At 47.9% G+C, this 15760-nt stretch overlaps 2 protein-coding genes across 42 annotated transcripts in view; one reads left to right on the forward strand and one right to left on the reverse strand.

Moving 5' to 3' along the window:
* BNIP3 (BCL2 interacting protein 3) overlaps positions 1-15760 on the forward strand; it is a 234144-nt gene that overhangs the window by 155612 nt on the left and 62772 nt on the right. The gene's annotated exons all lie outside the window — the stretch shown is intronic.
* The window catches only part of JAKMIP3 (Janus kinase and microtubule interacting protein 3), a 76667-nt gene that overhangs the window by 15112 nt on the left and 45795 nt on the right, over positions 1-15760 (reverse strand). For 10 of the 40 annotated variants that reach the window (XM_062635125.1, XM_062635123.1, XM_062635120.1 and 7 more), the window contains 15 exons: positions 15310-15429; positions 14330-14476; positions 13520-13645; positions 13019-13054; positions 12497-12556; positions 11114-11242; positions 9502-9630; positions 7533-7616; positions 7027-7089; positions 6513-6650; positions 5238-5336; positions 5089-5148; positions 3770-3835; positions 3266-3334; positions 3102-3179 (listed from right to left, as the gene is read on the reverse strand). In XM_062635125.1, coding sequence (XP_062491109.1) covers positions 3102-3179; positions 3266-3334; positions 3770-3835; positions 5089-5148; positions 5238-5336; positions 6513-6650; positions 7027-7089; positions 7533-7616; positions 9502-9630; positions 11114-11242; positions 12497-12556; positions 13019-13054; positions 13520-13645; positions 14330-14476; positions 15310-15429 — 1404 coding nt within the window. The remainder of the gene's footprint in view (positions 1-3101; positions 3180-3265; positions 3335-3769; positions 3836-5088; positions 5149-5237; positions 5337-6512; positions 6651-7026; positions 7090-7532; positions 7617-9501; positions 9631-11113; positions 11243-12496; positions 12557-13018; positions 13055-13519; positions 13646-14329; positions 14477-15309; positions 15430-15760) is intronic. The other 30 variants (XM_062635141.1, XM_062635122.1, XM_062635143.1 and 27 more) reach the window with 15 other exon arrangements.

Genomic DNA, 15760 nt, shown 5'->3' on the forward strand with positions numbered 1-15760 from the left:
GCTGGGGTCGTGCAGGGCTCTCCATGGCCTCAGAAGGGGACTGTGATGGTGCAGGGTGAACCTTGCAGGGCTCTCCATGGCCTCAGGAGAGGACTGTGATGGTGCAGGTTGAACCTTGCAGGGCTCTCCATGGCCTCAGAAGGGGACTGTGATGGTGCAGGTTGAACCTTGCAGGGCTCTCCATGGCCTCAGAAGGCAACTGTGATGGTGCAGGTTGAACCTTGCAGGGCTCCCCATGGCCTCAGAAGGGGACTGTGATGGTGCAGGTTGAACCTTGCAGAGCTCTCCATGGCCTCAGAAGGGGACTGTGATGGTGCAGGTTGAACCTTGCAGGGCTCTCCATGGCCTCAGAAGGCAACTGTGATGGTGCAGGTTGAACCTTGCAGAGCTCTCCATGGCCTCAGAAGGGGACTGTGATGGTGCAGGGTGAACCTTGCAGGGCTCTCCATGGCCTCAGGAGAGGACTGTGATGGTGCAGGTTGAACCTTGCAGGGCTCTCCATGGCCTCAGAAGGGGACTGTGATGGTGTGATGGTGCAGGTTGAACCTTGCAGGGCTCCCCATGGCCTCAGAAGGGGACTGTGATGGTGCAGGTTGAACCTTGCAGAGCTCTCCATGGCCTCAGAAGGGGACTGTGATGGTGCAGGTTGAACCTTGCAGAGCTCTCCATGGCCTCAGAAGGGGACTGTGATGGTGCAGGTTGAACCTTGCAGGGCTCTCCATGGCCTCAGAAGGGGACTGTGATGGTGCAGGTTGAACCTTGCAGGGCTCTCCATGGCCTCAGGAGAGGACTGTGATGGTGCAGGTTGAACCTTGCAGAGCTCTCCATGGCCTCAGGAGAGGACTGTGATGGTGCAGGTTGAACCTTGCAGAGCTCTCCATGGCCTCAGGAGAGGACTGTGATGGTGCAGGTTGAACCTTGCAGAGCTCTCCATGGCCTCAGGAGAGGACTGTGATGGTGCAGGTTGAACCTTGCAGGGCTCTCCATGGCCTCAGGAGAGGACTGTGATGGTGCAGGGTGAACCTTGCAGGGCTCTCCATGGCCTCAGGACAGGACTGTGATGGTGCAGGGTGAACCTTGCAGGGCTCTCCATGGCCTCAGGAGAGGACTGTGATGGTGCAGGTTGAACCTTGCAGAGCTCTCCATGGCCTCAGAAGGGGACTGTGATGGTGCAGGGTGAACCTTGCAGGGCTCTCCATGGCCTCAGGAGAGGACTGTGATGGTGCAGGGTGAACCTTGCAGGGCTCTCCATGGCCTCAGGAGGCTGCTGCACCAGTGTGGGCTGTACCTCCAGAGGGGCTGTTTGACGATGCTGTTGATGTCTGGTGTGGTAACTCAGCTCAGCTAAAATCATCAAGTTTTCCCACCTGAGGCGGCCAGACCAAAGAATAGGAGCATTTACAAGAATGACAGTATCATGGCAGAAGTTCTGGACACTGATGCTAACTGAGGGACAGTAACCACGGTATCGCTGGGAGAAGATGAGATCAGATCTCAGAAGACTTTGCTTTCACTTTCAAAACCATCACCAACATCCTTGCTAACCATCACTGCCTCAACAAAATGCTGCTGTTTGAAACATGGGTTTCTGTTGGGCCCCAAACCTCGGTTAAATGACTGCTGTGCTCTGAGATTACACTGACTTGTGAAGGAAGAAGAGTGTGGGGGATTTCACAGCCTCGAGAGCAGCAGCAGCAGCAGGAGTCCGTGTGTGTGAGCCAGTGTTTCTCAGAGCAAAACCCCCCACCAGCAGCCAAGGGAGTGAAAACCATGCAAGAAGCTCAGTGGTTATGGCTGGTAATCCTGTTGGCTGCAGTCAGTGGGGAACATTAGCAGCTCCTCATCCCAAGGGGCACAAAGAAAACATGGAAGTGAAACAAATTAAACAAATCAAAAGAGCTTTCACCACTCTAAATTCAGGGCAGAACAAAGCTTCCTTCCTGCTTTCAGGCTGCTTTCATGCCCGGGAGTAAAGCCCATTGCTTCGCCTGCAGACATGGTGTGATGCCTCAACATGAGCCAGCATTACCCAATATGACTCCCCATGAGCTGGCTTCAGTTTGCACTTGAGCCCAGAGCCCCCCCGTGTGCTGGGTGCACCCCCAGAGCGTGAGCAGCAGCTCAGGGAGGGGATCCTGCCCCTCTGCTGTGCTCTGGGGAGACCCCCCCTGCAGCCCTGATCCAGCTCTGGGGCAGCAGCACAAGAGGGACGTGGAGCTGTTGGAGCGAGGCCAGAGGAGGCCTGGAGATGCTGTGCACAGACACTGGTTCCAGATATAGCTCAGCTTGTGGCAAAATCAGTCTTGAAAATCATCCTTACAGGCAGAAAATGTATTGAGTAAAAGCTCCCCCAGATGGTTTGTGATCAAAATAGAGAACAGGTATCCAGCAGGAGAGGCATAAATATTGCTTCTCAGAAAGTGTAACTGTGCTTGGGATTTAATAGGAACTGACAGAATGAGATACACTGATATGCAAATGTGTGTCTTTCATGAGTATGTGTTGACCTTTTCTCTAATTGAAGGAAACAAGACAGCAGATGACTGAGGAGATGGTTGTCCCTGCCCACGGCAGGGGGTTGGAACTACAAGATCTCTTCCAACCCAAACCATACTGGGATTCTTTGATATGGTTGAAATGGCTTAGGATCAGCTAATGACGAACCTGGCCTAAAAGCAGTTTCATTTCAAGTGTGCAGAATCACACAATGCCTCCAGCTGTTCTGGTTACAGAGGCTGGAACCTAAGATCTAAGGTGTCCAGCCTAACAGCTCTCATTTGGAGGGGAAAGAGAACTTACTGAAGCATCATTTTCTTGCCAGTCATTTTCTGAAACCTCTGCTACGTTAGAACTTGGGTTTCACGAGTTAATGTTCAGGTCCTAACCCTGTAAGGTCCACCCAAACACAAGGAACTCTGTCCAGAAGGAATTCACTGTTAGTGCAGAGCATGGAGGGGTTTGTTTAAAACTCAGCCTATTTAGTCCTTGGGTCACTCCATGTGCAGTCCTGTCCAAAGCAGAGCTTTTCTATAGAGAGCAGACCACACGTATTACACAAGGGAAGTTAATCAAGATGCCATCATTGAAGTGGTTTTCCTCACCTTGTGAGCTTGGTCCAGGGACTGTTTCCTGAAGTCGAGCTCATCATCCAGGTAACCCTTCTGCTTGCTGAACAGCTCCTGGGGACAGGGGAAGAGGCATCAGTGCAATGGCATCTACTGGGATGCTCTTCTGCTGCTTCTCCCACGGTTCCTTCCCTTGGTACCTTTTCATTCTCAAGGTCCAGCATCTTCTGCTGCAGCGCAGACTCTGTCACTTCTATCTGCTGCAGCCACTGCACAAAACAGAGAGCAGGGGATTAAGCCCACATGGCAGAGGCAGCACGCCTCATATTCAGTGCTTACTGTGACTTCAGGAGCTATCAGCACACACTGCAACTACTCACTTAAATTCACTAAATAAAGAGGAAAACTTACTCTATTCTTACTTTTTATTTTCTGTTACATATATTGAGGGAAAAAAAAGCATGATTTCAAAGCCATTTTACTAACTAAATAGCACTTAAATCTCAACAATGTCTGTCTGTATTGCCTGAATGTCACCCTCATTTTGACAAAAAACAGCGCAATTCCACATAAAGAACCACAGCATTTGGTGATGAAGCCATCAGCCACCTCCCCTGTGCCTCCAGGTGAGCTGCTCTGAGGCTGCCAGGTGCTCTCACAACACGCATTTACCAATGAGTTTGGTTTTGATGTGCTGTCCTTACCTTTTCAGCCAGCGTGAGGACGGTCCTTGCTTGTATGACAACTACTTGCTCTTCGTTGGTCAGGTTCTGCACCAAAAGCAGAATAGAATTACAACAAATCCCAGTGTCTTGTTATTAATCCACTACTTGGGCACTGCTGTATTAAATAAATATGAAATTAAATAATGTCCAAGGAACAAGAAACTGGGAAAATTAGTGTTGTAACATCATTGTTAAAACAAGTGTAACTCTTTGGGCTGAATTCTATCATGCATAGAGTTAATTCTTCCAAAAATCTCACGTTTACCAAAAAAACCAGGTGACACTGGGCCTGTTTTTACCCAACAGGGAACAAACACAGTTACACAAGACAAGACCAAGCTTAGCACAGTGTGCCTTTCAGGAGAGATGCTGTTGTCAGTCCGCGAGTTCATTCCATGCACAGTACATTAAGACACAATCCTTATTTTATGGGGCAAAGCCATGAGTTTGGAAAGTATCTATGAAGATGTCAGCTTTTCAATCCAGGTTTTGCTGCTATGTTAGAACATTAAAGTATGGAAACCATGCTCTGTATGTGATTCCAAACTTTGGTCTTACTCTGACCATAAATACCCCAGGAGGAAGGAATCCCTCCGGTCTGGAGCCACATTTGTTCCGATCCAGAGAGCCATGAGCTGCCATTCCCATGATTAGGAAGCTGATGGCTTTCTGCAGAGCCAGTGGTGGGGTCTCCCTGCAGTGGCCAAGGGCTCTGCTCCCCTCTGCCTGCACAGCCACGGGCTTTGTAGCTTTGCTTACAGATAGGAGTGCCGGGGACAAACACACCAAGGGCTTATAAACCTTCTGAATACCTAACTGTATGTGTAATTACTCACTTCCGTTGGCTAAAGGAGAAATACTTTCAAATTCCTTATTATTTGCTGCTTCTTCTCATGCTGCTGTTGTAGCTTTTTGTTTAATATCATGGTTGCTACCAAAGGTTTGTGGGGTTTAGGCAAAAGCAGAGCACAGAGCTGCTAGGATGCCAAAGCAAAGCAAAGCAGAGGCAGAGTAAGCAACAAAGGAGCCTGTGGGGACAGTGGCCAGAAGAAACTGAACACGATGCAAAATATTTTGCAAACCCTTGGAACACCCAGAGCAATGTTGTGATACCAGGATCCCGCGTGGCACTGCCAGGAGCCTGTAACCACCCCGTGAAGAGCCAGGGAATGCTGAGCTCACAGCCCCGTGCTTTGGCTGCAGGACAGGCTGTGCAGCAGCAGCCCAAGGAGGCTTTGCTAGCTTCACATGAGGACTAACACTGACCAAAGCATGCACAATTTATTAAAGGAACATACACTTACGGCGTTATCCCCTAAAATGTCCAACTTTTTCATCAGCTCTGCTACTACTATGTCCTAACAAGAGAGAAATGGAAAAGCAGGAGTCAGAACAGAGCGCCTGGCTTCACTGAGGGGAAGGAAAACACGACAGGAGGATCCCTTACTGTTACACCTTCTGCCTCGCAGTACACCTGGAGAGGGCTTTTTCCCTCTGTAAAGGGGCCGTGGTGGAAGGTGATGGCAGGCGATCGCCGCTCCCGCTCCTGCAATGACAAGAGTCGCTTGGCTATACCGCGTGGTACCTCCCCAACCACGGAGAGCCCGAGGAACACGGTGTGAAAAGGGCTGCTCTAACGGAGCCCATCACAAAGCCACGTTGTCACAGGGTGGCTTCATTTCAGGTGCACAGAGCACACGGACCCTTCCCTCGGCACCCGGGCTCTGCTGGCACTAAGAGCCAGGAAGCAGAGCCATTCTCCAGCCAGACCTTGTGCTTTTGTGATGGCACTCGGGGCTGATGGAGGCCTCACCTCACTGCACAGGGGATCAGCCATATATTATCAATGTAATATTAACAGTGCTCACATTTTCCCACCGTGCTGCTTCACTGGGCACCAACCATGACCACTTCCCTATCATTTCACTACATTATATATTTGAACAACTATTGAACAAAAGAAGAAGCTCTTCCCTGGGAGGGTGCTGAGGCGCTGGCACAGGGTGCCCAGAGAAGCTGTGGCTGCCCCATCCCTGGCAGTGTTCAAGGCCAGGTTGGACACAGGGGCTTGGAGCAAGCTGCTCCAGTGGAAGGGGTCCCTGCCCGTGGCAGGGGTTGGAGCTGGAGGAGCTTTGAGATCCCTTCCAACACAAACCAACCTGTGATTCCATGATTCTATACACTTACATCTAATACAATATAGTGTTTACATCTCCCTTACTTGTGTCTGCTTTGTTAATCTCTCTTTGGAGAATTTAAATACAGTTTCCAAGAGCTTATAGATTCTGTTTGTACAGGTTAGATAATACACCAGAAAACAGAAGGCTCAGTGAAGTAACTTTAGCAACCTGGGGCACACGATTCCTCCTCTGCATGTTTAGCAAGAGGTGAAACAGAGCCATGGGTTTTGGCAATGAAAACAAAAGTTGCTTTTTCTTTTTCTTTCCCATGTATGATCTGTGCAGGTTTCACCTCTCTGCATTTTCAGGACAGATGGAGTACAGTAAATGTGTACCCACATCATGAGCCAACCTACTGGAAGTTAAATTATTTAAGTAGCAAGATTGCCAGAACGACCTATGGAGAGCACTGGCAGTGATCCCTGGGTGTTTGGAATGTTTTTCCTCCTTCATTAGCACTTTGTCCCAAACCCTTTGCTCACATTCAGGGCAATATAACTCTTTACAGTACATATGGGCGAGTGCCCCCAGCTAGAGCTCACACAAACCAGGGCAGGACCAGGGCTGCAACACGTGCTCACTTCAAGCTCCAAGATCCTGAACTCCAGGAGCTCGTTCTGATCCTTCGCGTCCTGGACATCATGTTTCAAGCGAGCTTCCTCAGCTTCCATCTGTTTTATCTGCAAAACAGGGAGCCCGTGGTTAGCACTGCCCGCAGTGTCACTCGAGATCCACGTGCCTTGACCGTGCCAGGGAAACACAGAGTCAGTGTGAGCAGGGACATGTGGCACCAGTGATGGGGAATGGGGGCTCTTCTCCAGAGCCACCATCCTTAGTGACATGGACACTGTATGGGTTAACAGGGGTGGCCAGAAAACATGTAAGGGACAACAGGGAAGGCCAGAAACCCCTCCTCCTGGCAGGTTTATACATATCATCTTATTATACACTAATTATTTCCATCAGAGCTGTGTGGCACAGGTTAAAATACTGCACCTTCTGCATCCCTTAAACTACAAATATTATTTGTATAATATAACTAGAAACATTGAATACCTTTTCTACCAGTTCCTGGTTTCTTCTATACAGCGCTTGCTTCTCCTCAATCCACTTCATGTCCTTGAGAAAGAAACGACCAATGCTGCAGGTGAAGCTGGCAATGGTTAGCACAAACACAGCAGCAAGTACTGCAGTAAATCATGCAGATGGAGGAGAGGGACAGAATAATGCTGCATGTGAAACTGTAATTCCATTATTTCCAAAAAGAACTTCCTAAGCTAAACTTTTCCATTATTTTAACAGTTTGCAGTATACAAATGGAATAGAAACACTCCAGTGACTAAGAACCTCTTTTAGGTTACAATATTAGTTTGCATTAAAAGGGATATTTCTAGCTATGTATCTACTATCGAATTTCTGCTACACTGAAAATAAGTTAGGTATTTCTGATTATTAGGCAAAATAAACCTTGTTTTTAAACTGATTTCTTAGTTTGCTGAATATATAAAGCCCACAACCCCCAGGACATCATTACATATCAGGGGTCCGGCCACAGGTGTTACCTGCCCCTGCTCCGCAAGGGCCTTCTCCAGGTCCTGGATCTGAGCCTGCGAGCGGTGTATTTCTGCTTGGAGCTGCTCACGTGTCTGTGGGATATGAGGGGGAAAGACCAAAAAACCATCAATCAAACTTTCTGTAACAGACCAAAGCCAACACGGGGACAGAAAATGCTGAAAACATCAAACACTTTTAACCAATGGGGTTTAAAGTTCTGTGGCAGAATCAGTTTGCAGCAAAGCACACAGCAGGAGTCATTCATCATAGAAAGAAGTCTCGAAGACAGGGTAATAAGTTTGAGCATGAACTCAGGATGGGCATAAGCAGCATCCCATCAGGGCAGCAAAATGTGGGTGGCCTCTCTCAGCTGGCTATAGCAGCCTGCACTCAGCAGCCCTCCCTAACCTAGAACAGGGCTTTTAAGAAAGGCAGTGTCAGGCGAAGGTTCATTTCTCCATGAAAACACATTAAAATGACAATGCCACAGCTCTGGGCACACTTGTTTCCTTTAACTTTTGGTAAGTTAAGAAGCTCAGAACAGCCCCTACACATGTAATATTACACACTGGCCAACTGAGTTGCTCTGCATGCATGCAGTGCCCTATCTGATGGTCTTATTGTGTTGTGTGCAATTATTTACTATACTTATAGCTTCATGCTTATTTAAATACACACCACCTTCCTGCACGTGTTTTCTGGACAATAAATGTGATTACTGTTAGCTGTTCTGTTCATTAAAGGTTGTTTTACAGAAAACTTTCTTTCCTCCAACCACTTATCTGCTCTTTATCTTGTTAGAATGAGCATGGCCCGATCTGCTTGCATTACCTGTGTTGTTCTCATTTTGTTTCACTATGGAAAAAGTGAAATGAAGGCACTTTTCAGGTCGGGCATGTCTTGTTTCCTGATGATTTTCTTTACCTGTGCAGTAACTAAAACTTCAGGGCAGAGCATGTGCTTATCAGAATGTCAGCTTCAATGCACTGGGGCACTCAAGAGTGAGACTATCCATGATGGCCAAACAGGAAGGCTGCTGGGAGACATGGGATGCTGCTAAATCTGGATGGCTGAGAGGTGCTCACCATGGAGACTGTGATGAAATTAGCAGTTAATTCATTGAATTATTCAGTGGAAGAAAACCAGACTAGTTACAGAGCTAGGAAGGGTGAAATAGTATTGCAAAGATGGCATTGAGCTAGAGGAGTTTGGCTGTCGGAGAGGGGCTTTGGACAAGGGCCTGCAGGGACAGGCCAAGGGGAATGGCTTTAACCTGCCCGAGGGGAGACTGAGATGAGCTCTTAGGCAGAAGCTCTTCCCTGTGAGGGTGCTGAGGCGCTGGCACAGGGTGCCCAGAGAAGCTGTGGCTGCCCCATCCCTGGCAGTGTTCAAGGCCAGGCTGGACACAGGGGCTTGGAGCAAGCTGCTCTAGTGGAAGGGGTCCCTGCCCGTGGCAGGGGTTGGGGCTGGAGGAGATTTAAGGTCCCTTCCAACACAAACCGGTCTTAGACTCAATGATTTTATGTCAGGTGTGTGCAGCCACATGGGCTGTATGAGGCAGGTAGGCAGGCAGAAGAGCATAGGACACTTTGCAATGGAATTAAGAAAAAGAATCACAGATATAAGCTTTCTAAACATTTTTTGAGGAATCTCACAGAATCCAGAAGGAATTCAACACCAAGCATTATATATTGAAGATAGATGGCCTAGGTTTTTATAGAGAAGCTTAATTTTAAAGTTTTCCCACTAAAAAATCTCTCTGAATTTCTCTTAGACTGATCAGAGGTGAAGAGACAAAACCACAGTAACAGTGGTTCCTCCAGCAGACCAGCCCTTCAGCTAGAGACCCTGCAGCCCCCATCAGCACCCACCCTGGCCGTGTCCTGCCCAACAAACATAAAACAAAGGAGCAAGTGCAAGTGGAAACCCCCATACAACGACAATCCTTTATTTTCATGTAATATAAGCCATTTAGACCTTAACTTCTCGTTCTGCATCCAATGTTCCTCCGACCTGTTCTTGCAATAGGGCGTATGCTCGTTGCAGAGCCTGGTACTCCATCGTCAGCTGCCGAAACCGCAGTTCTGTCTCTTCCTTGGCCATGCCCTGGAATTAAAGCCAAAGATGCATTGTGCTTGTTGCCTTTTTTCTGCAATGACAGTAAAAATGTCTACTTTCTCTAAAAAATGACACAATTATGACTTTGAAAATGCAATTTGGGAAGCACAGTACTGAGGATCTCAGTTACGTGCCCTCAGACTGCTTCTCTTTTGTCCCATAAACATCTCTTGCACACCCTTACATAAAGAAAATGCAATATTGGAAATAAAAAAGATACTTTCCCCTGCCATGGGAAGGTAAAAGCCTGCCATCCATGTCACACACTAATGACTGGGTCACCCTTTATTACTGGAGCAGGCAAAGTTATCGCATTTAAAGATGAAAATATAACTTTCTCAAAACAACAACAGGTTTGCAAGCCAAGCCTGACAGCCTCACTCAAGCATTAAGACACTAATCTAGAGTTAATACTTGCAGCAATAATGATGTTGACATGAAAAGAACCCTTCATTCTTCCTCACTCTCCTTACAGTACCCAGCACTGAATGAGTTCATGTCAGGCTGACCAGAATACTTCATTCAACATGAAAGCAATTACACTGCTGGCTGCATGCAGACACTTTGTACTGTTCAACAGGGAACTTGTCAATACAGGAATGAGAGATCAAGACAGAAATACACTCAGGTCTCCTGCAGTGCAGCGCACACCCCGCGACCACTCATGTATCTTTTATGAGGGAGATCAGAATTCTTTAGGCTCCCTTTTAACCGATCTCCTGACAAGGCATGGAACAGGTGAAATGGCAGATGAAGAACTGCAGGCAGCAACCGCAATAAGCCTCAGTATAAATACAATATAATAACCATAAAGAGTCATTATCAGGGCTTTTTTGTCCATGACAAGATTCTTGTTGAGCCCAGAGACATGTAACAGTGCAGGGATCTGACATGCACTTGGGAACGCGCGTGTAGGGAAGCCCTGCAAGATACCAGGAATAGTAACTTTGATGTGTATCACCAGCTGCCTTTGCACTCTGCATTCAGAGCCTCCCCAGAAGACACAACGTCAGCAGGAGGGACAGCCCTTCCTCTGGAGACAGCGGTTTGAGGGGCTGTAACCTCTCCTCTAGAAACACAAACCTCAGGGCCCGAGGCTGTGCTCTGGGCTGAGCTCAGAACGACAAACAGAAGGACCTGAACCAAACTACACGTGCACAAACCTGCAGTAAACCTCAGTGTGAACAGATCTTCCCAGGCCTGTCCAACTGCTCGGTCACGTTAGACCTCTAACCTATAAATCCATGCTACATGCAGTATTCTTAGGATATAATGTTTACAGCTTGGTTAAGAGTTGTGAAATTACTGGAGACTTGAGGGACATGGTAACCAACATGCACAATATTAAATTGAACATCAAGTTTTCATTTTCCGGTCAGAGGGGGCAGATGAGGGATGTAACAGCCCAGGAATGACATTAAAAGCTAGCAGAGAGGTTTCAGCACAGACACCACGGGGTTTTGATGGGTACCTCTTCCAAGTCATCCTCAGGCGTGCAAGGCGTTTGATCTGTGCGGTCAGTTTGGTAAGAGATAGAGGAACCATCAGACTCCAAGGAACCTTCTTCATCGTAGCCAAAGAACGTCTCCACCACCGGCTTCTGGCAGAGAGAAGGTGTCACTGACCGCAGTGGTGCCACCGCCTGCGCCAGGGCATTGGGGCACAGAGGCGGCTTTGGACACACGGCCAAACCCTGCGCCCCTGTGGGTCTGAACACACCCCCCTTGGGAGGAACCTCAGCTCCCTGCCTTCTTCTAAGGCATTTTCCTCCAGCTTTCTGCAGCTCAGAGCACTCTGTTCACTTTGGGTGTGCACCTCCACGTTGGGAGGGAGCTGTGCATTGAAATGGTTTTGCCAGACCATTGCCACCTCCAGAGTCCCTCCTGCCATTACTGCAACCCTCACATGGCAAGTTAGATTTGCCAAACTCTCCTCCTTGGAGGTGTGAAGCTGATCACCACAGCAATGATTGTACAATCTGAAGAGATCCAGTTTCCTACTCCAAGCTGCCTTCTGTTTAAAGGAATGAAGGTAGCGGTGGTGAAGACAGATTTACCATTAACTGATTGAAAGCCAAAGACAGTGCTGCAAGCACAGTTCCAAAGACATTTTTCAGTGCTAATTTACAAACGCATTTCTAGACTTGGGCTGCTTGTTTTAATTTGCAGTGGATGATTCTTGAAGGAGACAAAATGTAGCTCTTCCGAAGGCCTGCTTGCCATTTGCAGGATGGCAGGAGGAGTTATCTCACATTGGCCACAATTTGTTATTTATAGATTTATTAGCTGGTTCTTCATGCATAGAACACAGCTTGCTCTCAGGTCCCTGACATTAGACCTTACAATGCTGTTACAGAGTTAACATTTAGATTAACATCCTGCCAAGTGTTCATTAACCAGAGTTTTCTGTTTCCTTGAGCTCTGCCTGATGCTTCTTGTAACCAGCAAGTTCTGCATGTTACTAACCTCTGACATGAATTATTTACAGCCCACACGTGTTTCCAGGCAGTGCCATTAAAGCATTGTCTGGAGATGTGTTAATTCATGAGATCTGTCTCATCTTCACACACTCACACACCACTGGGCTCCTGCGGGACTGCTCTGGTAAAGGCAGCACATGCAAATGCTCACAATGTGCAATGCAAACGGTCCCCCTGTCCCCAGCAGCTCTTCTCTGAACGTCCCAACCAGGCTATGAATGCCCTTGAACTGTGTGACCAAATTCAAGGCCACGACCTGTCTGCAGACCCTGGAGGACAACGTCCCCCCTTGTGGCTCCGAGGTGCATGGAGCACCCCAGGAAGCCCGCATGCCCGTGCCCATCAACACACCTTAATAGAAGCCTTTTTCCTTACCTTAGGAATTCTTGTCATTTTCTTCCGTTGCTTCCTATACCTCAACAGTTTATCCCGTTCCTGAAAGAATCAGATACATACGTGAGCTGTTTAGAGAGCTGCTGTTTAACTATGTCATACTAGCAGCCAAGAAATAGTACCATCACTGCTGGCCTCTGCCTCAAAATAGAACCACAGACTCACGGACTGGTTTCAAACTTCTAACAGAAAACCCTTGCACTCTTTCCTTTTAACCGTGTGGCAAAAGGATGCGATGACACTGTGGGACATTGCTAATGTGCCACCACCATCAGCCCAATGGCAAATCCTGACATCCACAGCAGTGATAGCACAAAATCAAATGCTGTTTTGCTTGCAACACAAGCTTTGCTGCTATGGCCTTTGACGGCATCTATGCTGGGAAAAGCACTGTGTTAGCTTGTTAACAGGGATGTAAATGCTAACAAATATTATCACACTCTGCAGGCTTTCACAGACAGGAATTGCAGGCAAAGGTGAGGACGAAGTTAACGTCATTCTTACCATGACACTCTTCACGTAGCCAGCAGTTTCCAGTGTCTAATGAAAAGGGATGAAATAGTGTCAGTAAGCGCACAGACTTAAATAAAAAAGGTATTTATTTTCTGGAGGAGCATTGAGCATTAGGATTTCAGTATGTTCTTTTTGCAAACATGATAACACAGAAGCAAAACCCCAAGCACAGCCTTGCAGAACACCCCCTTGTACACAGCAGTCTTTAGCCCTGATGCTATCTCCAGCTAAAGCAGCTCTGATGTTCCCTCTATGTCCATATCTTCTGGACATGCTGCAATGGTTCCATCATGCAAAGGCCATGTAGACTGAAGGGATTCTTCCCAAACACCATACTACAGATAACTTATGTTCATCATGGAGAGGCCTACTATGCCCCACTGACCAAGCTGTGCTGTTAACCCATGGAGCCCCACTCTTCCCTTGCATAGGCCTCCTGTTCTGCTGCAGCCCCAGCTGAGCTCGCAGGGGAGCAGCAGCATTACATCTTACCTTGGAGAGCTCGTCAATGATATTTTGCTGTTCAATAACTTGTAGTCTCAGGAAATCAACTTCCCTTTCTTCCTGGTCAAGGTCATTCAAAGAGCTTGGTCTCCTTATTGTTCCAGCTCTTTGCCTCTAAAAACACAACCACATGGCAGAAGAGAAATGCTCAGGAGGAACTGCCAAAGGCCAGTGCACAACTCTTCCCTTGACACCTAGTGATGCATCCAACCTAATGGCAGTTGTGGCAGCTGCCCTGTTGCCCTTTTGCTGAGCAAGCAGCAGGACACGGGCCATCAAACCTGCCTGCCAAAGAGGGGGATAGCAGCAGCCTGGCTGCACGTGTGCTTCCATGCTGCCGGGCACTGTGAATCCCGCAGGAGGAGGAATTCAGAGCTGGGACCACTGTGGCCTCTATAGCTACCAGCTATTACCCACTAGCAGTATCGAAGTGGGAAAACAGGGAGGATTCACAAGGGCAAATTTCTTAGGGATGAGGAGGAGGTTTGGCACTGAAGTCAGAGGCCAGGTGGGGTGACCTGTGCTCAGGTGGGAGCTGACCAGCGCTGACTGAGCAGAGCGCACAAAGCTCATGCAGCTTCTTTACTTCATAACTGTTTGTTTTTAAAGCTAAACCAAAACATTTCATGTAAAACGAAACGTTCAAGCCACAGACCACTCAGCAGCGCACCACAGAGCACCCCAGCGCCTCCGGGAAGGGGCAGCTTCTCTGTTGGACTTGCAAGTTTGGGATGTTGCCGGACTTCCCCAGCCCTGTGAGCACCGAACAACCTGTTCCTCCCAGTGCACCACACTTACCATTGCAATGTTCTCTTGTGTCACAAACTTTAGCTTGTTTTCCATTCGACGTAAGGCGTGTGACAGTTCATCATTCTTCCTGCTAAGGCGCTTGTTTTTGTCCAGAATGGGCTTATACTGACTTTCAGCTTCTCGCAGACGTTTTAACTGAAAGATAAAGAGAATTTACACCTCTGGAGCTGCTGTTTTTCACCAGATACATTCATCATTTTCTTTATCTGTTGCACTAGCAGTGTTTCCTCCCACTGCAAAGCAGAACTGATCAAAACCTCTTGGTATTTTCCACTGGGAAGCAGGCTGTTCCTCCTTTATGAGGTGCTCAATCTCTACAATGAGTGCACAACGTGGGGAATGCATTTCTTTTTGAAAATAGATAAAATAACTCCAGCTGATGCCACCTTAAAAATTCTTTGTCATGCAAGCAAGGATGAGGTGTCCCTGCCCATGACAGGGGGTTGGAACCAGATCATCTTGAAGGTCCCTTCCAACCCCAAACCATTCTGTGATTCTAGGAGTGTGGTGTGGCACAGCACCAAATAAGAGAATCTTAGAATCATGGAATGGCCTGGGCCAGAAAGGACCTTAAGATCATCCAGTTCCAACCCCCTGTCACAGGCAGGGACATCTCACCCTAAACCATGTCACCCAAGGCTCTGCCCAGCCCGGCCTTGAACACGTCCAGGGATGGAGCATTTACCACTTCTTTGGGCAACCTGTGTGAGTGCCTCACCACCCTCACAGTAAAGAACTTCTTCCTTATGCCTAACCTGAACTTCCCCTGTTTCAGTTTGAACCCATCACCCCTTGTCCTATCACTACAGTCCCTAATGAAGAGTCCCTCTCCGGCATCCAGAGAGCATGGAGAGGCGGCAGCTGCTCCTGCAGTGATTTCCAAAGAGCCCAGCAGAGAATACCCTGGTGTTCTGCGGGCCAGGCACAGGCACAGCAGCACATTCACAAGCAGCCACCGCTGCACTCACCAGCTCGTTCCTCTCCTCCGAGAGCAGCGCGTTCCGGTCCTCCAGCTTCCTGATGATGGCACTCAGCTCCGCGATTTTCAGTTGGAATCGCCGGGCATCCTTTTCATCCAACTGCTGTTCCTAAAACAAAGATCAACTGCAAATAACTGCTCATAAGTGCACACGCAAAGCCAATGGTTTTCAAAGCTCAAACTTTATCTTATCCCAAATCCAAACATTCCAAAACATTGCAGGGCAGAGCGTAACCTATGTAACCTAACCGCCCCCCGAGAGCTGCAGGATGAGACCAATGGAAAGGTGGGAATAATGGAACAAAGTATGCAAATGCAGAAGTATGTATATGCATATACAATGTCATAAATGGTAAACATGGAAAGAGAAAAGAAAACATCCAATATGAGGCAGTGTTTCCAATGCATGCCACTGTTGAACTGAGAGCTTCAGACTCATC

This window comes from Pezoporus occidentalis, unplaced genomic scaffold (genome assembly GCF_034315485.1).
Source record: "Pezoporus occidentalis ecotype Australia unplaced genomic scaffold, CSIRO_AGI_Poc_V1 ctg45, whole genome shotgun sequence".
Classification (NCBI taxonomy): Eukaryota; Metazoa; Chordata; class Aves; order Psittaciformes; family Psittacidae; genus Pezoporus; species Pezoporus occidentalis.